This window comes from Solanum dulcamara, chromosome 6, assembly GCF_947179165.1.
Source record: "Solanum dulcamara chromosome 6, daSolDulc1.2, whole genome shotgun sequence".
NCBI lineage: Eukaryota > Viridiplantae > Streptophyta > Magnoliopsida > Solanales > Solanaceae > Solanum > Solanum dulcamara.
Window position 1 is genome coordinate 10,166,055 of NC_077242.1, and position 21,921 is coordinate 10,187,975.

Genomic DNA, 21,921 nt, shown 5'->3' on the forward strand with positions numbered 1-21,921 from the left:
TGTCTGAATAGATAAACGATTTTTGTTTGTCAATAATAAAATATTTTTTAAATTAAAAAATAAAAAATTACTTACAATACATATAGATAATCTTTTTTTTTATAGGATATACCTTTATTTTTATTAATATTTTTGTATTATTTTTGAAATATATTTAAAAGCTATTACATTACCTATTATTTTTATTTGTATAAATAGTTAATGGAAGATTGAAAATCAAAGTCAAAATAGACATTTTATGGGATAAGGAGGGAGGGAAAATGATTATTATTGAAAGTTATTAAATCAAACTTCGAGGCGGGGGCGGAGAATGATTTTGACCCCAAAATTATATCAAAAAAACATCTTATAAAGATGATGTCATATCACATTACTGCCCCAAAATTAATTAAGACAATTATGCGCACATAAACATTCAGACGATATTTAAATGGAAATACAACAATGATATAAATATATAGTAGAAATCTGTTTTTCAGTTAAGCAACAAGTACTCCTAGTCTGTGCGATTTGCTTCTACATGCTCTTCGCAGTTACCTAACATACCATAAAAAATAATAATGGTATGTCTGTGTATTGATAATTAAATCAAATTACTGATAATTTTATTTATTAATTAATAAAATTATTTAGACATTTGCTTAAATATTTTATGCGTTGGATATAAAAGTCATTGATCGAATTTGCAGATAAAATCTTTAACACTTTATTAGAAATAGTATGATCCATCTCTAAATTGAGATAAAAATTCTATCAGCTAATTATTATTTCGAGAATGCATAATGTCGTCATTCAACTTATTAGACATAATTCACAAAAAAAAATCTCACATTTTGATAAATCAAAACACACAATATACATTGCTCATAATAATTGTATTAAAGTTAAGAATATTTATTTTGTGTAGTCACTGCTCTTAGTACAATTAATAGGCTAGATAATTTATTTTATATAATCAGTATAAAAATATTTATTTTTACTTGATCTGTTGAATATATACAATATGTTCTATCACATGAAATTGATTATGAATTTTGTATATATAGTTTCAAAATAAATTACATTTAATTGTGTATTACAATTATTTTATTAATGTTTCGAATTTCAATTGTAGCTTGTGAACCTAAATTTTATACTTATGAGAATTGATGATTCTTTCATGGACACACATAATAATTATTATCTATTTAATTTTTTAATAAAATTAAATAAATAATTATTCTATAATAAATATTACATTTAAACATAGGATAAATACTATATATTCCAATAACTTCCCATATTAACGTATAATTTTAGTCATACATCATCACATAATCCATTTCGTGAACCTCCATAAAAAATGATGTGAAGCATTTGGCCCAATATATTGAGAAATCATAAATAATTTCTGATAATACCTCGCTACCTCCCCATGGTTCCTTCATAATATGAATCACACATCCATGATTCATCATTTTTTAAGTCAAATTTCTCCTCTCTTTTTTTATATAAAATAAAATAAAAATAAGTCACATATCCATAAATTAAACTCTTACCAACAAAATAAAAGTTTAAATAGTCAATCGTACTTTTATGAAAAAGAAATGATGTGTTTTTATCGTCTGCCAAGTGGCAACTATATATTACTCATTACTCTTCCAAAAGAATTCATCAATTTTCTGAGAACATTCCATCTTAGCAAAATCAATTGAGTTTTCTTTTTTACATGATCATAAACAAGAAGTTCAACGTATATAAAGTAAATATTAGATTGCCTGAAAGTTGTAACTGTCATGATTTTGTGTCTATCCATTATTTTAGATAAGTTGTACTAGTACAAGAAATTGCTAGAACATGGTAGACCTAATTTGAGTTCAATCGTGAATTTGAACTTGCGTTTTGAGAGCAAGCATTGTATTTATATCAACTTGCAAGTTGCAAACATACTTGATTACTTCACAAGCTACCTACTACCTCACCAGTACCATCAAAATTCAAACAAAATGCATAACACCAACATCCAAAACTTGAAACAGAAGAATTTTCAGATCAAACTAAGTAGAGGGAAGGATAGAATTACTGATGAGACTTGAGGATTTAGAATAAATTTTTCTTCCCGTCTATGAAGCTGAAAATAAACTACAATATACTTGTTGCATAAAAACTCTTAACACGGTAATAAGAAAAAAATACAAGAGGCTAAGATACAGAAAGCGGTATTGGCTTAACAGCACTTCTAATTCGCCGGTATGCAGTCCTAACTCTCTCCTTGAGACTTTCATTTTCACACTCGACGTCACCAGTTTGTTTGTCCAGATGAGCGACATTCCCATCACAATTGATTAAAAGCTTATCATCGTCCCCAAATTCCAGATCACCAAACATAGAAACCAGGAGTGCATGGATTATTTTCTCAGCTTTCTTTGCATCTTCCTGCTCATTAATGGAAGTTTCCGACTCAATTGATACTTTAGGCATCTCCCTGCTGGCATTCAGAACCAATGCCACGACGGAGTCAGATACCATATCACTAATTGGATCTGCTGTCCAATGAACAGAGAGATGATTCTCTGACTCCTGCTTCACCATCACTCGTTCATGCACCTGCAAAGTTGGTACACCAGATTCCTCATCTGTTGAGGACTCTACACTTTCATAGATCTGCTTAAGCCTGTGATGTATAACAGCAAAAGCACCTGAATAGGGGATAGTTATTCTCTGTGTGATATTTGCAGTGGATAGCTGAGAAAAGACATGGAGATCATCAGGTGCCATGATCTGGTAAGTGAAACCTTTCTTCACAAGTAAACCACTGACAGTTTCGCCCACTTCAGGGGTCTTTTCAGCCAGCTTTCCAATAGTTTTCGCCATTTTCTCAGAGTTGAAGTGCATTTCAACTGACTGGCAGTTCTTGGGAGTGAGAATTTTAGTATTCCCATCAGCAAAGAGGGAGGTAAGTTTCAGCTTGAGTCTATCCATCTCATTAGACGCTCCATGGACTAGAATTATGTTGGGAGGCATAAGTTCTTTCAAGAAGGTACTTGTCTGAGCATAATCTGCATGAGCTGAGAATGAAATATAATGAACTTGCATATTAAGTGGAGCAGACAAGCCATTTGTGAGGGTGACTTCCTTCGGTTCGTTGATGATAGTCTTTGCCAAGGTCCCTTCCACTACATACCCAGGTATGACACATGCATTTTTCTTGTCAGAGCACCATTTATCGAACAGTTGCCTCGACAAACCACTTTGAAGACTACCTGGGCTTGCCATCACCACACATGGCTTGTTGTCTATAAAATCTTCAATACTGTTCAGGGAAGATATATGTTTGAAATTAAAAGGATTTGAGCTGACAAATTGATTGCGGATCCTTTCATTCATGGCATTGATGTAAGTCTGATAGACAGCCATGCACCTTCTTGCAAGTGGGGAAGCATAATATATGGGGAAGTTAGCTAGTTCAGGATGGTTAGACCAATATTCCTCCAGGATAAGGAGAAGTTCCTGTGCACGTCCCAAGGCATAAGCAGGAATCAGCACCCGACCCCCTTGCATGAGTGTTGAATGTATGACATCAGTGAAAAGCTTCTCTCTTATCTGACGTGGCATATGGAGTTGAACACCATAAGTTGATTCTATAATGCAAACATCTGGAGAAAATTGTGGGATCTCAGCTGCGCGGAGATGCCTGTCTTCTTCACGGGAATAGTCTCCTGTATAGAGAACTCGAACACCAGCAATATCAACCATAAACATGGCAGCACCAAGGACATGGCCGGCAGTATAACACCAAAAACGAATACCATTTACTTCCATAGTCTGATGGAAGTCAATAACCTACAAAAGAAGTTTTCATATGTCAAAATAAGTTTAACGAAATATGTTGTCTAATTTAAAAAATGACAAGTAATAATTCATTGATATGGTGGGGGAAAATCCAGAATACAAGTGGTATACAAAAAGTGAACCTACACCGAACATGGTTCCCCACAAAATAAAATTAGAAAAAATATAATGCAAATAAAATTGGCTAGCCAAAACTCAAAAAAATGTACACACTGAATGACAAATATCTAATAATCAGGATATGCTTCTCTTTCCTCTCAAGGGAGAAAGCATTTGGTGCTACTCCTTACAAATGATTTCTTTCTTCTTTTTTAATTGGGCGTAAGGAGGAGGTTGTTCCATTTCCAGGAGGGTTTTTTTTCTTCCCTCCAGCGCCCCTAGTGTATTGCTTATGTAGAAACAGAAAAGCAAAAGGTAATCTAATCTGCTCGTTTGGTGAAAACATCATGTGTCCAGCATAAAAAAATGTATTTCAAAATTAGAAATGGTTTTCATTGCTTTTTATCAGTCCAAGAGCAACAGCATTTCTAGGGTCGTGGCATTAGTACATTGGTAACAAATAGAAAGGTCTGTTATTTTTATCGTTCTGTAATCTTGTTAGAAGAAATCATTCTCCACAGCACTTCACTTCTACCTCAATATCTGAAAATCATCTTTGACTATTACTAAAAGACAAAAGGAGGCAAAATGCGGAAGATGCCATCATTCCACAGGGTTATCGATGGAGGACATTGCCAATATTACCATGAAATAAAAAGTTTAAATTTCCCAGAAAATAAACATCAGAGCTAATATGATGGGAGTATGAGAGTAATGACTTGGTAGTTTCTGTAATAAGGTCTAATGGGTAAGGAGTTATAATACACCAGTTCAAGAAGTTTTTTTTTTTTTTTTTGATGACAAGGAAAACGCGCAGCCGCTACCCTTTGGGTGCGCACAGGATAAAATCTCCGCTCCTATGCAATAGCTCGCAAACCACATAGGAGAGGTAACCCGCACTAGGCAAGCTTGGTGCAATAAGCTCGACCCAAAAGGCAAACTGCAATGGAAAAAAATTGATACAGGACTTGGAAAATTCCCTAAACAGAAAAGGGTTTTTCTTCCAAAAAGCTTGTAAAGAGAAGGCTAGAAATCCACAGTATTATCCTGGACAGAAGAACTTCCAAGAGGTCTACATGTGGAGCAGATGTATAATACAAACTGGTAATGGAGTGAAAATATTTTGTTCAGCATAGATCCTATTTTCAAATGTGAATGACTAATCATACAACTGCTTGGAGATCAAGCATGGGATGTTGAAAACAAACCTCAATTTTTTCCATGGTGTGAAGAATGTCATGTTCATCAAACAACATATCTTCAACCGAGACTTTGCTAACTTTAACATAATCTGACAAAAGCAACTTGTATATGGCCTTTGTGGCATGTGTCATGAAAACACGCCCTTTAAATGTAGTCTGAAAATAAAAAGAGCCAATATGAATCAGCAAAGAAGTAGTAAATGTCTAGAATAAAAAGACCGTGAACCCCTGAATAAACCTTTTCGAGGAAATAAGGAAGGGATGCAGCATGATCCAAGTGAAAACTGCAAAGCATTAGAGCAAGTTAAAGTGAGCAACAAGGTAAGATAAACAGGAATAGAAACCAATAAAATAAGGATTAAAAAGAAACAACCAATGAAATAGTCAACAACCCGTTCCTATTTGCCTCCATTCAGGATGAAGAGCCTTAGTATATGTTATTTGCTGATGACATAATACTGATTGATGAGACGCGCAACAGAGTTAATGCTAGGTTGGAGGTGTGGAGACAAACTTTGGAGACTAAAGGGTTCAAGTTAAGCAGGACCAAAATAAAGTATTTAGAGTGCAAATTCGGTCATCCAATGCAAAAGGAAAGCGAGGAAGTGAGGCTTGACACTCAGGTTATCCCCAAGAAAGATAGTTTCAAGTACTTGGGGTTTATAATCCAATGAAGTGGGGACATTGATAAGGATATCACACACCGTATTGGGGCGGCGTGGATGAAGTGGAGGCTTGTATCCGGAGTCCTGTGTGATAAAAAGGTTCCACTGAAACTTAAAGGTAAGTTTTATAAACTGGTAGTTAGACCGACTTTGTTGTATGGGGTGGAGTGCTGGCCAGTCAAGAACTCCCATGTTCAAAAGATGCATGTCGCGAAAATGAGGATGTTGAGGTAGATGTGTACAAGGAGCGATAAGATTAGAAATGAGGATATTTGGGATAAGGTGGGAGTGTCTTCTGTGGTGGACAAAGCGAGATTTAGATGGTTTGGATATGTGAAAAGGAGATGCGCAGACGCCCCAGTGAGGAGGTGTGAGAGGTTGATTATAGTAGGTACGAGGAGATGTAGAGGTAGACCGAAGAAGTATTGAGGAGAGGTGATTAGACAAGATATGGTTCAACTCCAAGTTACCAAGAACATGACCTTAGATAGGAGGGTGTGGAGAACACGTATTAGAGTAGAAGGTTAGTAAACAGTGGAATGTTGTCTTGCTTTCCGAGGGTTTAGGTGTTTGTCGTCGTACTAGTTGTAAGTTGTAGTCAGTTGTTTAGTGTGTTTTGATTGTCGCACTATTTTGTTATTCTTGTCCCTTTCTTGCAGGATTTGCATTGCTTCCCTTTTTCTTACTATTTGTATTTGATTTGCTACACTTGAGCCAGGGGTGGTTCAAATACAGTCTCTCTACCTCTACGAGGTAGTGGTAAGATTTCTGTACACTCTACCCTCTCCAGACTCCACTTGTGGGATTCCACTGGTATGTTGTTGTTGTTGTTGGGGGATTCCATCCACCGAGAGGTATTTTTGCATACTTTGGTAACGACATGAGCATATTTGGCCCTACAGTAAAACTAAGGACAAATTTAACCAATAGACGAAAGTAGAGGGGCATTTTTGACTCTTTTCCCTTTAGGAATCCCAAACCAAACAAAGCATTTAACACTAACAAAAAATTGCTTTAGGATGTAGGGAATGAAAGTGAGGGAAGGGATATCAAAGCAACTAGGTCTTACAACCACAAGTCTGTTGGGTTGCTCGGTTCAATCATATTTTCATTCCATTCATGTTCATTTTAACCCAATACTAGATAATTGTGCTTTAAAGGTAAATTAGGAATTTTCTAAATCTGACACTCACCTAAGTAAATCTAATTTAGTTCCAACTAATTGTTGTCATCTTGCTTCCATTATATTCCGTTCTTTGTTAAGTCTACACTGATTCTAAGAGATCTTATCATTTTAAGACATTTCATGCAACTTTCTTCCACATGATTTCAGGAAACACTTTCTTTCCCTATTTATTTTGATAGAAGAAAATATAAATAAAAATGAAGCTAGCAAAATAAATCTCATCGAAGGGGCCACAAAACCTTTTGTTCTCTCTTTAAAAGGGGCAGAGGAATTTAATAACAAATTAGGCAGCTATGTTTACTTGTCTTTGGATCTTTAAGAAAGGAAAAGCTATTTTCTGCTCTAACTTTCTCTTATTTCTTCGTTAAGCAAAGTTATTTCCTCCTGTATTTCCATCTTTCTTACTTCCTCTTCTTTTCTCTAGTCTTCCACTAATATTTTAAGGTGGAACAGGCGGGGTTAAATAGGCACATTATTGTAACAAAAACAAAAGCAAAAAATTATAAGATAAGAAAGGGAAGACCAAGGAACCAAGCTACTCAAACAAGGGAATGAAGAAAAGCAAAAAGGATACTGGCAGCGAAATGGCCATATACAGCAAAGAGAGCAGAGTAAGAGAGGAGAAGACGAGTAGGAGAGAGGATATGCGGAAAAAAACATTGGGAGAAAAAGCAAATCAGAATTGGCAGTCCTTAGTCGTCTACAAGAGGTTTGCTTGGATCAATAATCAAAAGGATAATCAGCATATTGTTTCACATTCCTATGCCAGAAACTACCTGAACATGTCTTCTCTTCCTCAGACATTCGCACAGGAGAAGCAGAGATAAGAGAAATAATGTCTTAATATAGAGAAACTAATCCAATCTGAACAAAGAATATGGAAATGTATCTAACACTCAACATTTAAAACAGCACATCAAGATATCAACATTTAAAATCGCCCACTAAGAGTGAAAACCAAACGAAACAAATAAATAAAAAATTGGTAGCCAGTCATCAAATAATGCTTGGAAAAAGAAAAGAGAAAAACTTGTGTTGCAGTGTCAAATTGAGATATAATATTCCAAACAATAAGACGAGCATCATAGCACTGAGATCTGGCACAGAAAACTTACTGGGTAACAAGAAGAACATCAATAGATGAAGGATCAATTTCATCAAAATAGGGTAAAGCAGACATGCCTGAGTAACCTGGATGAATGCCACAATCAAACTGCCAAAAAACATCAAAAGTAGTTAACCAAATTCAGAACTTGTGGCCAAAAAAGAAGTTTTTGAAGAAGAACGACAAAGCGTATAGCCTACCATGATTGTTTTCCCTTTAAAAGTCATGAAAACACAGGACCGTCCCACTTCATTTCCAGCCCCTAAAGGAGTGATAACCAGTTTATCTCCTTCTCTATTAACTGCAGGATTAGGTCTCTTCAAAGATGACTGTGGTTGTCCAGTAGATGCCATTCTTGCGCCCAAAGAACAAAGAATTAGATTATGAAAATTCTTATCATCATGCAAGAGAAAATAGCAAAAGAAATCCAAAAAACTATCTGGTTAAACCATCATTCAGCTTCATTATGACCAAACAGTAAAAATCAATAAATTCATCAACTAAGCAACTATCCAAAATGCATTGTCAGCTATACCAATCCTCGATACCAAGCCAACACAGCTACCCAGATAGCAAAAAGATTATTTTTTTTATAATTGTGGTGTCCAGGCCAGCTTTCTTGCACCTTGATTAATTGCAAGAAGATATTATTTCAAGAACCAATCTTTTTGGGGTATTACTTCAACTAAGAAAATTGAGATCTCTAGTACATTTTATTTATTTTTAAAATATACTATTTCATAGAGTGCTTGAATGAGCCGAGGGTCTCCCGGAAACAGCCGTCCTACCTTGGTAGGAGTAAGGTCTGCGTACACTTTACCCTCCCCAGACCCACGTTGTGGGATTTCACTGGGTTGTTGTTGTTGTTGTTGTATAGAGTGCTTGAATACTGAGTGCTAGTTCCAGCAGCTATTCAAGCATGCTTGAATACTAAGTTACAAGTCATCTTACTTACAAGTCAGCTTCAAATAATATGAGACTTTCGGCAGAAAATCGACATAGCATTGCTAGTGTAACTGAAGTAAAAGTAAATATAACCTTAGGGGTTGTTTGGTAGAGTGTATTAAAATAATGCTAAATAGAGTGTACTAGTAATGCTAGTATTAGTTATGCTTGCATTAATTATAGATAGAATATTTCTTATGCATTGTTTGGTTTAGTGTATTTCAAATAGCATACATTGCATAAAAATATTTATTTACAAAAATATCCTCAACAATTATGGTGGAAAAGATGTAAAAAAAATTTTGAGGGGTAATTGGGTCTTTAATCATGCATGTTAATGCATGCATTAAATTCCGTTGCATTACTAATACCTAGAAATCCATGGTATTAGTAATACACACTTTAATACACAATAGAGTGTATAAGCATTAGTTATACATAACATGAAAAAATGTACAAATAAGGTACTACTAATACACCTAATTAATGCATGCATTAATTTTGCTAATACACTCTACCAAACGACCCCTTAGTGTATTAAGAAACTAAGCAAGTACATTGTCTAGTCATGTAGTAACCTTGCTTTTAAATGCTAAAGGAGGTTATAAAAAAATCCTTAAGGTCTTCACAAGCCTACTTCAGCTCACGGCAGAAATTTTGTTTTGTTGAAATGCTAAATATATATTATAAAAAGGAAAGCACAAAGATTGTGCATAACATTACATCAAAAACCCAAAAGATCCCTGAATATGTATGCAGTAAATTTATGAACCGTAACAAGAACTCAGCTTCATTTACAAGTTCTAATTTACACCAAAGGAAATCACAAAAATGCTACTCCCTCTGTCACATCAATTTAGAATAAATAATCGTGTTGTAATTAGCTCTATTTTATAGTGTTAACAGATAATTATTTTTTTACTTACTAGCACTAATTTGAAGAAAGGAAGCAGAAAAAATCAACTATAAACAACAACAACCTGAAAAATTCAATCATCACCAACATTTGAAGACATTTAAGCAGAAACAAAAGCAAATAAAAAGTAGAAAAGCTGAGAAGTTATCTAGATATCGCATAGAAAAAATGCAGAGGGAAAACTTACTGAAATCGCAGAGGAAAAAGGTAGAGAACCCAGGTGAAGGAACGAGGAGGGAAAAGAAGAAGAGGTTAGGGCTTTTTGTTAATTGACACCTTGTTTGGATGGGTGTTACAGTGTATTGTATAATTAGTTGAAATACAATATTGATTGTTAATTAAATTATATTATATTATATCATTTAAATTTATTATTAGGTAACGACGAAAAGATCCATTTTATGTGACGACCGATTTGGTGTGTTCGCGTCGTTATCTTAATATTTTTTTCTCGTTTTATCTTTATTTATTATTTAATAATTATATTTCATCTTATAGTAACTCTACCTCATACCCTACTTTTCTCGTAAGTTTTATCATTCGAATCATGGATGTGTGACATTATGTAACGACGGAGAACGATACAATTTATCCAAACACTGTATTCATTAAAACAATACAGTACGATACAATACGATACGATACAATACAATACGATACATTATGAAATAATACGTAACAACCGTCCAAACAAAGTGTGAGGGTAATATCGGAAATTAAAGTCTCAGTACCTAAAAGTGTGTTTTTTTAATTTAAAGTATTTTAATTACCATTACTCTTTTAAACGTTACTTCTGTTCCATATTAATTGAATTTCTAGAATTTTTTTCATTGTTCAAAATAATTAAATTGTTCAAAGTTCAAGAGAAATGTTTGAATCTTTTTCCATGTTTACCCGTTACATTAATGAAGTTTTGTAATTTTCTAGGAGTTAAACTACGGTACTTACAAAGTTATACTCCAATAAGAGACTATTTGTATTTATGATTTCACATTTAATCATTTTTATAATGCTGATTAAATAAAAGGGTAATAGAGGAAAATATGGTTCAATTTTTGTCCGTAAATGCTTTTCTGAATATGTGTGCATTATCTTAGAAATTCAATTAATATAGAGTAGACAGAATATTTTATTATTTTCGGAGATCTCAAATTTTTTAGTAATAAGTTTTTTTTTTATTAATTTGTCAATTTCACATAATTCTTAATCTCACTTTGTTGCTTACCATGAATTAGTAAAATTTGTTGCATAAATTATAGAGAATTCACTGAAGTGTCAAGGAGCTTATATATGTATACAAAACTCTTTTAAAAATAAAATTTTATATTTATTTTATTTTATTGAGATAAAAGTTTTTTCTTATATCTATTTCTTCTTGTTCAGATTAAGATTTACTCTATTTTTTTATATAACATTTAATTACCATTGTCTTCTTATTATTTCTACTTGAATTTGTTGCACTTGAGCAAATCTTTCAAAAACAACATCTCTACATTTACAAGATAGTAGTGTATTAAATTTTACACTCCTTAGACCTTGTGGAATTTTACTGTATCTGAATATGTTGTTGTTGTAACTTAAAATTAAGTACTTAAATTATATATTTTTTTATTTTATTCAAACCCTTTAAAAGTATTTTGATGTAAAAAAAGTTTAAAATAAGTCAATTAACACAGGATGTATGTATTTCACCTTAAACTTTTTTCCCCATAAATTAAAAGAAGAAGAAAAAACAGTATCCAAATCCCCAATTAGAGCTGTCAAAATGGGTTTGGCCCGCGAGGCCAACCCAATCCAATTCTTAAATTAAGTGGGATTGAGCTAAAAATTTTCAACCCATTTAGGAACGAGGCCTTTTAGCCCAGCCTCATGAGACCCGCCGGCCTCAAAGGCTCAACCCGCGAGCCTCAGAGGCCAATCCGCGACCCGTGGATCATGAATTTTAAAAAAGATTTATTATATATATTTTAAATAAAATTTTATTTGTTAAAAAATTGTCAAGAAATATTTTTAAAAATTAAAATCAACTCCAACTCCTGCACAACTTTTATATTTTAGTGCCTTATGTTATGGCCCGCCACTTGATCTTGAAGAAGGTAGAAGAATCTAGAGTCTTGGAGAGGTTAGTGGAAGACTCTAGATTCTTATAGAAGCTTGTAGAGAAGTCTTGAAAGACTTGGAATTCTCTAGAGTGTGTAGAGAATTCTAAAGAGGGACTTCTTTGTAAATATGGAGGGACTTGTATAACAATTTCTATTTACACTTGAGCCCCTTAGGAGTAGTATAAATAGAGGGGGCATTCATTTGTAGCAAACCATCAAGCAAACAAGCATTCTTCCAAAGCAATACAAAAGTCTTCTTCATAAAAACTCTCTTGTGTTCTTATAATCTAGCGTTCCCTTAGCGATCTAGTCATAAAGGCTTACTTGAGCTTGCAAGATCGTGAAAGATTCGTGAGTAAGTTGTCAAGTGCCGCACGGAAGTCTTAGCGTGAAGTCTAAGTCCGTGACAACGTGGTATTAGAGCAAGGTTCTACTAAGGGATATGGCAAGTGAGGGAGACATCAACGCCACTACCGCCACCGACGTCAAGCAAGATGTTGGAAGGAAGCACCGCAAGGAAAAGAAAAACTCTAAGAGAAATGAGGAGGTGCCGCTTGAGCCTACACCAAGCGAGGCCCTAACATCCTACTCACCCTCGGCCACTGAGATAAGTGACGATGAGCGAGGCGAGGAGCCCGTGGATGTCACGTCCGACATGGAGTGGATTGCAAGGGTGGATGCTGTCTGGCAAGCTGTGGAGATATTAGGCAAGCGCTTGAACAAGGTCGACGACAAGTTCAAGTCTCTAGAGGAGTTCACCCTTGAGGAGAACGACAACATCCGAAAGGAGTTGGAGGTGCGCAAGGCTGCCGAGTACGAGGTGAAGGAGGTGATCACTTCCTTGGAGTGTCGGCTCATGGACGCGCTAAGCACGATGGAGACCATGAGGGCCGAGATAGCAGCACTCAAAGGAGACATAGATGCTGGGAGATGCATGACGTCCAGTGCAGACCAGGAGGCCAAGATTGAGGCTCCCAAGCCACCAATGTTCAAAGGTGTCCGTGATGCACAAGAGCTAGAGAACTTCATTTGGCACTTGGAGAATTACTTCAAGTGTAACAAAGTGAAGAGCGATGAGACGAGGATCAACACGGTCGTGCTATACCTCTCGGAGATGGCCATGTTGTGGTGGAAGCGCAAGGAGTCCGAAATCGGGAAGGGTCTATGCACCATCAACACCTGAGAGCAGTTTCGGGACGAGTTCAAGAAGGCCTTCTTCACCAACAATGTCATCTATGAGGCCAAACGCAAGTTCCGGGAGCTGAAGCATACGGGTAGCATACGGGCCTATGTGAAGGAGTTCACTACCCTTACGCTTCAAATCCCCAACCTTACAGATGAAGATATGCTCTTCCACTTCATGGATGGGCTGCAGAGTTGGGCCAAGACAGAGTTGGAGCGCCGTCAAGTCAGCACCATCGATGAGGCCATCACCCAAGCCGAAGCCCTGACGGATTTTAAGCATGACAGGCATGACAGGGGAAAGGGCAAAGAAACAAGGAGTAGTCATGCCAAAGGTGGGGGAGATCGTGGCAAAGGCAAAGAGCAACATCCTCCACCTAGGAGCCATGATTCCAACAAATCTGACGGTAGGAAGTTTGGGTGACAGGGCTACGCCGAGAGAAAGGAGCAGACCACGAAGGGCAGCGGCTGCTACATATGTGGAGATCCTCACGGCTATGCCAGGTGTCTGGAGATGAAGAACCTTGGTGCCATACTGCGGGAGCGAAAGGACAAGAAAGTAGACCAAGGGCAGGGCTCGGACACAACTCAGCTAGGCATGATCGGGCTATGTGGAGCTATTGCAAAGCAAGATAAGAAGGCGGGGGACTACTCTACCCAGTATGTTGACATATCCATCAGCGGACGACCAGATCGTGCCATGGTGGATTCTAGAGTAGAAGCCAACATCATGACCAAGACGGCAGCAGCAAGGTTGGGGCTAAGTTATAGGCCAAGCAACACCCGCCTGAAGACAGTCAATGCACCATTGACTCCCATGTGCGGAGTCGCTCATGGAGTGGACATCACGTTGGGCAAGTGGCAAGGTAATACAAGCTTCACTGTCGCCCCCTTAGATATCTTTGATATTATACTTGGGCAGGAATTCTTCCAACGGTACCACACGATGATCGACCCCTACCTCCAACAACTCTTAGTGATGGAGCGAGAGGGACCCTGCATGGTACCTCTAGTCAAGATGCCGAAGAAGGAAGGACAAGCCCACCTATCGGCCATACAGCTTGTGAAGGGCCTAAAGAAAGGGGAGTCGACATTCGTAGCCACCATTGCGAGCTTGGATGAAGGCAATAGTGCTAAGGAGACATTACCACCCTGCATAGAGAAGGTGCTTGAAGAAAACAAAGACGTGATGCCCGAAGAGTTGCCAAGGCACCTACCTCTGAGGCGCGAGGTAGACCACAAGATCGAGCTGGAGCCAGGAGCGAGGCCGTCTGCATACCCACCATACCGCATGGCTCCACCCGAGTTAGAGGAGCTAAGGAAGCAGTTGAAGGAGCTCCTCGAGGCAGGTCATATCCGTCCATCCAAGGCAACTTATGGCGCGCCGGTGTTATTTCAGAAAAAGAAGGATGGCTCATTGCGCCTATGCATAGACTATCGAGCGCTCAATAAGGTGACCATGAAGAACAAGTATCCCATCCCATTCATTGCCGACTTGTTTGATAGACTTGGACAGGCCAAGTACTTCACCAAGGTGGATCTAAGAAAGGGCTACTACCAGGTACGCATAGCAGAGGGAGATGAACCGAAGATAACAAGTGTGACGAAGTACGGAGCTTACGAGTGGTTGGTGATGCCCTTAGGCTTAACCAATGCACCCACCACCTTTTGCACATTAATGAACAAGATCTTCCACCCCTACTTAGATCAGTTTGTGGTAATCTACTTGGATGACATAGTCATCTATAGCAACACCTTGGATGAGCATGTGGAGCATCTAAAGAAAGTGTTCCAAGTCCTGCGCGAAAACGAGCTTTTCATTAAGCGGGAGAAGTGCGAGTTTGCCCAACATAAAGTGCATTTCTTGGGACATGTTATCATCTAGGGAGAGCTACGGATGGACGAGGCAAAAGTTCGGACCATTAAAGAGTGGGAGGCGCCCACAAAGGTAACCGAACTTAGATCTTTTCTTGGACTTGCTAACTATTACCGCAGGTTCATAAGCGCTTACTCCGCCAGAGCCGCTCCACTTACTGAACTATTGAAGAAGAATAAGCCATGGGTTTGGAGTGAGGAGTGCAAAGAGGCCTTTGAAGACCTCAAGGCTGCCGTAATAGAGGAGCCGGTCCTAGCGTTGCCTGACTTCTCCAAGACATTCGAAGTGCATACATATGCCTCCGACTATGCCATTAGGGGAGTATTGATGCAAGAGAGGCACCCTATCGCCTCGAAAGCCACAAGCTGAACAAGACAGAACGACGGTATACCGTGCAGGAGAAGGAGATGACAGCCATCATCCATTGTCTACGCACGTGGAGACACTACTTTATTGGCTCCAAGTTCTTAGTCAAGACCGACAACGTGGCCACTAGCTACTTCCAGTCATAAAATAAACTCACCCCGAAGCAAGCTAGGTGGCAAGACTTCTTGGCCGAATTTGACTACGAGCTGGAGTACAAGCCGGGCAAAGGCAATGTTGTGGCTAATGCCCTTAGAAGGAAGTTTGAGCTGGCGGCCATCACCACAGCACATTGTGACATCCAGGATACAATCAAGGATGGTCTGCAGCATGATCCAGAGGCAAAGAAGCTTATGGAGTTAGCCGTTCAGGGCAAGACAAGGCGCATCTGGGTAGAAGATGGACTCTTGCTTACCGCCGGGCAAAGGATCTATGTGCCAAAATTCGGAGCTATCAGGCGACGAATCATGAAGGAAAGTCACGACATATTATGGGCCGGACATCCAGGGCAGCGTCGTACAAGGGCATTGATTGAGGCGATTTACTACTGGCCACGCATGCGGGACGATATTGAATGCTATGTGCAGACTTATCTTGTGTGCCAGCAAGACAAAGTAGAGCAGCGCCAACCAGGAGGACTCTTGGAGCCCCTGCCCGTAGCGGAGCGTCCATGGGAGAGCGTGACCATGGACTTCATCACATGCTTACCAAAGTCTAACAGGTATGGGACGATGATGGTCGTGGTGGACAGGTTCTCCAAGTATGCCAGCTTCATGCCCGCCACGGCAGGTTGCACTGCTAAGGAGGCTGCCAGACTATTTTTCAAGAATGTGGTGAAGTATTGGGGATTGCCAAGACACATCATTAGTGACAGAGACCCACACTTCACCGGGAACTTTTGGAGAGAATTGTTCGAAATTCATGGCACGAAATTACATTTCTCCACTAGTTTCCACCCGCAGAGAGATGGCCAGACGGAGCGAGTCAATGTCTTGTTGGAGTGCTACTTGAGGCATTTTGTGAGCTCCCATCAGAAGGATTAGGCGAGACTACTGGACGTATCCCAATTCTCACACAACCTACAACGGAGTAAGGCCACAGGGTGGACACCATTCGAGCTAGCTACAGGCCAGCAGCCACAAACTCCATATTCACTACCGGCCGCGTTCGAGGGCAAGAGTTTGGGGGCCTATCACATGGCCAAGGGCTTTGAGGAGCAGCTCGACACTGCCAAGTCTTATTTGGACAAGGCAGCGAAGAAGATGAAAAAGTTTGCCGACCGCAAGCATCGTCCCATGGATTACCAAGTTGGAGACATGGTCTTGGTCAAGTTCAACCCCAGGAAATTCAAGGTGTTGCGAGGCATGCATCAAAACTTGGTGCGAAAGTACGAGGGCCCGTTCAGGATCGTTGCCAAGGTTGGCAAGATCTCTTACAGGTTGGAGCTACCACCGCATCTTAAGGTTCATCCTGTCTTCCATGCCAGTGTCCTCAAGCCGTACCATGAGGACAAGGATGATCCTAGCCGAGGAGAATCAAGTCGGGCGCCACTCACAATTACCGCCTTCCATGATCGAGACATCGAGGCCATTGTGGACTACCAAGCCAAGCGAAAACAGGGACAACAGGCCACTGCTATGTTCCTAGTCCATTGGAAGGGACAATCTCCAGAGGAGGCCACCTGGGAGAGATATGAAGACCTGTGGCAGTTCAAAGACAAAATCTGGGAGTTCTTACAACAGCAGTGCACCGCGGTCGTCGCCACATCAGGTGGGGGAGAGTGTTATGGCCCGTCACTTGATCTTGAAGAAGGTAGAAGAATCTAGAGTCTTGGAGAGGTTAGTGGAAGACTCTAGATTCTTATAGAAGCTTATAGAGAAGTCTTGAAAGACTTGGAATTCTCTAGAGTGTGTAGAGAATTCTAGAGAGGGACTTCTTTGTAAATATGGAGGGACTTGTATAACAATTTCTATTTACACTTGAGCCCCTTAGGAGTAGTATAAATAGAGGGGGCATTCATTTGTAGCAAACCATCAAGCAAACAAGCATTCTTCCAAAGCAATACAAAAGTATTCTTCATAAAAACTCTCTTGTGTTCTTATAATCTAGCGTTCCCTTAGCGATCTAGTCATAAAGGCTTACTTGAGCTTGCAAGATCGTGAAATATTCGTGAGTAAGTTGTCAAGTGCCGCATAGAAGTCTTAGCGTGAAGTCTAAGTCTGTGACACTTAGCCCATTAGATTTTCTTAATCAGCCACTGCCCACTAGTGACTAGCCCATTAATCTATTAGGTTTTCTATCTACTTTTATTTTATATATAAACATATAACTGAATAAGAAAAGATTTTTTCTTTAGTCTATATTATTATTTTTCTACTTCTCAACTTCTCCGTATAACTGTATTCCTTATATGTTTTCTTGATTTGGGTATTTCAAGAACTTAGAAAAGGTGATAATTTTATCTGATTTCTATTATGTTATAATCGTTGTTGTGCCATTTTATCTAGTTATGATAACTGTTATACCCCATTTTAACTCGAGGTCAAACGGTGTACAACATATTGATGATTCCTAAATTATTTAATTTTAAGGAGTCGCCACCTAATTATTTTTAAGGTAAATTAGGATACCTAAATAATTGATAATTTTAATGCTAAAAAATGATCTCCGATTAGTGGTCTACTTAGCTTATGAGATTCTAGATAAGGGTTCTAGTTATCCTAAAGGGAAGGGGTTAGGCATCCTTCAAGATTCGTTAAAAACGATTACCGGCCAAACTTAGGTTTAGATTAAAACTATAAAAAGTTGTTCAAAAGTTTTGCAAAATGAAGCTTAGTAATTACATGGAAAAAGATTTTTGAACTTGAAATTATTAGGCAAATATTGCTTATTGCATGAAATAAGTGCGTGTTTAAATGCGGTATTTTTTACTAATAATTTAGCCTTAAATAAAAATATAGGTTTCTTTTATTATGATGACTCATTTTAATTAAAAGTTCACAAATCTAAATATCTATACAATGTTAGCTATTGCATTAGTGAGAACATATTCACATTATAAAAGCAAATTTAACATGTAATGATAATAATAATAATACTAATAATAGTAGTAATAGTAATAATAGTAATACTAATAATAGTAATAATAATACTAATGATAGTAATAATAATAACGACAATCATAATAACAATAATGCAACAATAACAATAACAATAATAATAGCCATAATAATAATAACAATGATAATAATAATAATAATAATAATAATAATAATAATAATAATAATAATAATAAAGTATACTAATAATAATAACGGTAGTAAAAAAAATATATAATAATAATACGATAAATAATAATAATAATATGATAAATAATAAATATAATATGATAAATAATAATAATAATAACAGTAAATAACAACAACAATAATAATAAATACGATAATGATGATAATAATAATAACGATAATAATAATAGTAATAATAAAAATAATAATGATGATTATAACAATAATACCATAATAATAATAACAATAATAATAATAATAGCCATAAAAATAACAATGATAATAATAATAATAATAATAAAATATAATAATAACAGTACTAACAGAAATAAAATATACTATTAATATTAATAATAAAAATAGTAAAAATAAAAATATATATACTACTATTACTAATAATAATACTAATGATAATAAAATATACTAATAATAATGATGATAATAATAATAACGAAAATAATAATAATAATAATACTAATAGTAAAAAAAAAATACAATTATAACTACTAATAATATTAATAACGAAAATAACAATACTAATAATAACACAATAATAATAATAATAATAGTAATATTAATAATAATAGCAGTAAGCAAAATGTGCTAATAATAATGATAATAATAATTACGAAAATATTAATAATAGTAATAATAATAATAATAATGCTAACAGTAAATAAAATACTACTACTACTACTACTACTAATAATAATAAAACGGTAATAATAAGAATATATACTACTACTAATAATAATAATAATAATAACGAAAATAATAATAACAATAACAATAATAACAATGATAATAATAATAATAATAATAATAATAATAACAGAAAAATAAACATACTACTGCTTCTATTAATAATATTAATAATGAAAATAATAATATTAATATGAATAACGAAAATAATAATAATAATAATAATAATAATAATAATAATAATATTATTAATAATAATAGTAATACTAACAGAAAAATAAACATACTACTACTTCTATTAATAATATTGATAGCGAAAATAATAATAATAATAATAATAGTAATAACAGAAAATAAATATACTACTACTAATAATAGCAATAATAATTAAAAATAATAATAATAACGACAATAATAATAATAATAATAACAATAGTAAAAATAATAATAAGGATATCGGCTCCATGTGAGGTAATGAAGATTACATTGAAACTCCATTTTTGCTCCCGAAGTGTTCATGCAAACAAAAAGAGAGTGACGAAATTAGGAGGCTAGCATTTTTTAGGATAATATTTAAGCATAATGACAACGAATAAAACAAAGGAACATGAAGTAAATATTACCTGTTGCAGGGCAGTGAACGGGGATGATTTGGTCATGAATCTACCCTCGTTTTTAAAAGTAAAGCTAAGTGCAAATTCAAAAATACTTTGAAAGAAATATTCAAAATCAGTGTAAGAGTTTATTTTTTTGTCTGCGTTTTTTTTTCTCTTCTCCTGTCCGTGTAAGTGTAAGCCCCCAATTGTTCTGTCTAATCCCTCTATTTATAGGGAGATAGAAATTAAAAAAAAAAAAAAAATTAAAAAAATAATAATAATAATAATAATAATAACGGATGATTAAAATAATGCGGAGTGGGCGAAAATATAAAATAATGCGAAACGGCGGAAAAATAATAATTAATACGAAATGGGTGGAATATTTAAATAATGCGGAATGGGTGGATTATTAAAATAATACGGAACGGCGGAAAAATAATAATTAATAGGAAATGGGCGGAATATTTAAATAATGCGGAATGGGCGGATTATTAAAATAATACGGAATGAATAGAAGAAGAAAAAAAATAGCTGAAAGAAATATATATATATATATATATATATTGATGGGAAATTAATATATTTATATTTATTTATTTTTCGGATGAAGAATATTTTTTTATTTTATATATATATATATATATTGAAGAGGGGACAAAAGATTATGGTTAATTAATATAATATTAATATAGGGTATGGGGAGGGGGCACGCGTGTATTTGTTTATTATTTCGGAAGAATATATATGGGGAAGGGGGTGCACGCTTGGATTTGTTTATTGTATATATATATATATATATATATATATATATATATATATATATATATATATATATATATATATATATATATATATATTTTCGGAAGAATATATATGGGGACGCGTGGTATAAATTAATATTATTTATTTTTATTTCATCAATTATTTATTTTAAAAATAAAATCGGATGTGAATATATATATTTTGGAAAAGAGATATAATATTAATATGGGTATATGTGCAGGGGACAAGCATGGAATAAAAAATGGTATAGGGATATGGGAAGGGGGACAAAACATATAATAATATATATATTTTATTTAAATTTTTTATTTTAAAAAAAAAATCGGAGGAATTTTTATAATATATATATTTTTTATTTTTATTTTTAAATAGGAATTCGGATGAATATATATATATATATATATAAATATATATATATATATATATATATATATATATATATATATATATATATATATATATATATATATATATATATATTCATCCGAATTCCTATTTAAAAATAAAAATAAAAAATATATATATTATAAAAATTCCTCCGATTTTTTTAAAATGGACAAAGAATGATGGGCGGGGCACGCGTGGATTAAAATAATATTAATGTTTTAATTTTTATTAAAAAGATAAATAAAAAATAATAAAAAAATCGGATGAATATAATATATATATATATATATATATTATTATTATATTCATTTTTTTTAAAATTATTTGGATGAAAAGAAAACAATTATATATTTTATTATTATTTAATGTTTATTATTATTTATTTTTTAAATAGGAATTCGGGTGAATATTATATATATATATATATATATATATTAAAATGGTACAAAAGTGCGGCGGAAAAAATATATATATATATATTATTATATTCATTTTTTAAAATTATTTGGATGAAAAGAAAACAATTATATATTTTATTATTATTTAATGTTTATTATTATTTATTTTTTAAATAGGGGACAACGGGTGATGGACATTATTAATATAGTATTAATATATGTATGGGTAGTAAATTAAAATATTTTTTTTTTATTGTTATTATTATTATTATTATTATTTTACGGAAGATTAA

At 35.1% G+C, this 21,921-nt stretch overlaps 1 protein-coding gene across 1 annotated transcript; it reads right to left on the reverse strand.

The window, feature by feature from the left end:
- Nucleotides 1-1,990: 1,990 nt before the first annotated feature.
- Nucleotides 1,991-10,241, reverse strand: LOC129891880 (cleavage and polyadenylation specificity factor subunit 3-I). The gene is made up of 6 exons (XM_055967353.1): nucleotides 10,137-10,241; nucleotides 8,289-8,442; nucleotides 8,099-8,196; nucleotides 5,371-5,416; nucleotides 5,139-5,288; nucleotides 1,991-3,822 (listed from the first exon to the last, which is right to left on the reverse strand). The coding sequence occupies exons 2-6, from the start codon at nucleotides 8,439-8,441 to the stop codon at nucleotides 2,182-2,184; spliced, it is 2,088 nt and encodes a 695-aa protein (XP_055823328.1). The 5' UTR covers nucleotide 8,442; nucleotides 10,137-10,241; the 3' UTR covers nucleotides 1,991-2,181.
- Between the last annotated feature and the right edge of the window lie 11,680 nt (nucleotides 10,242-21,921).

Bases quoted from the DNA above. Each gene is read 5' to 3' on its own strand.
- LOC129891880 (XM_055967353.1), bottom strand. From the start codon at position 8,441: ATGGCATCTACTGGACAACCACAGTCATCTTTGAAGAGACCTAATCCT. The intron at 8,197-8,288 runs GTAGGCTATACG...GTTTTTTGGCAG, and splicing joins TTAAAGGGAAAACAATCATG to TTTGATTGTGGCATTCATCC. The intron at 3,823-5,138 runs GTTTGTTTTCAA...CTTCTTTTGTAG, and splicing joins ACACCATGGAAAAAATTGAG to GTTATTGACTTCCATCAGAC.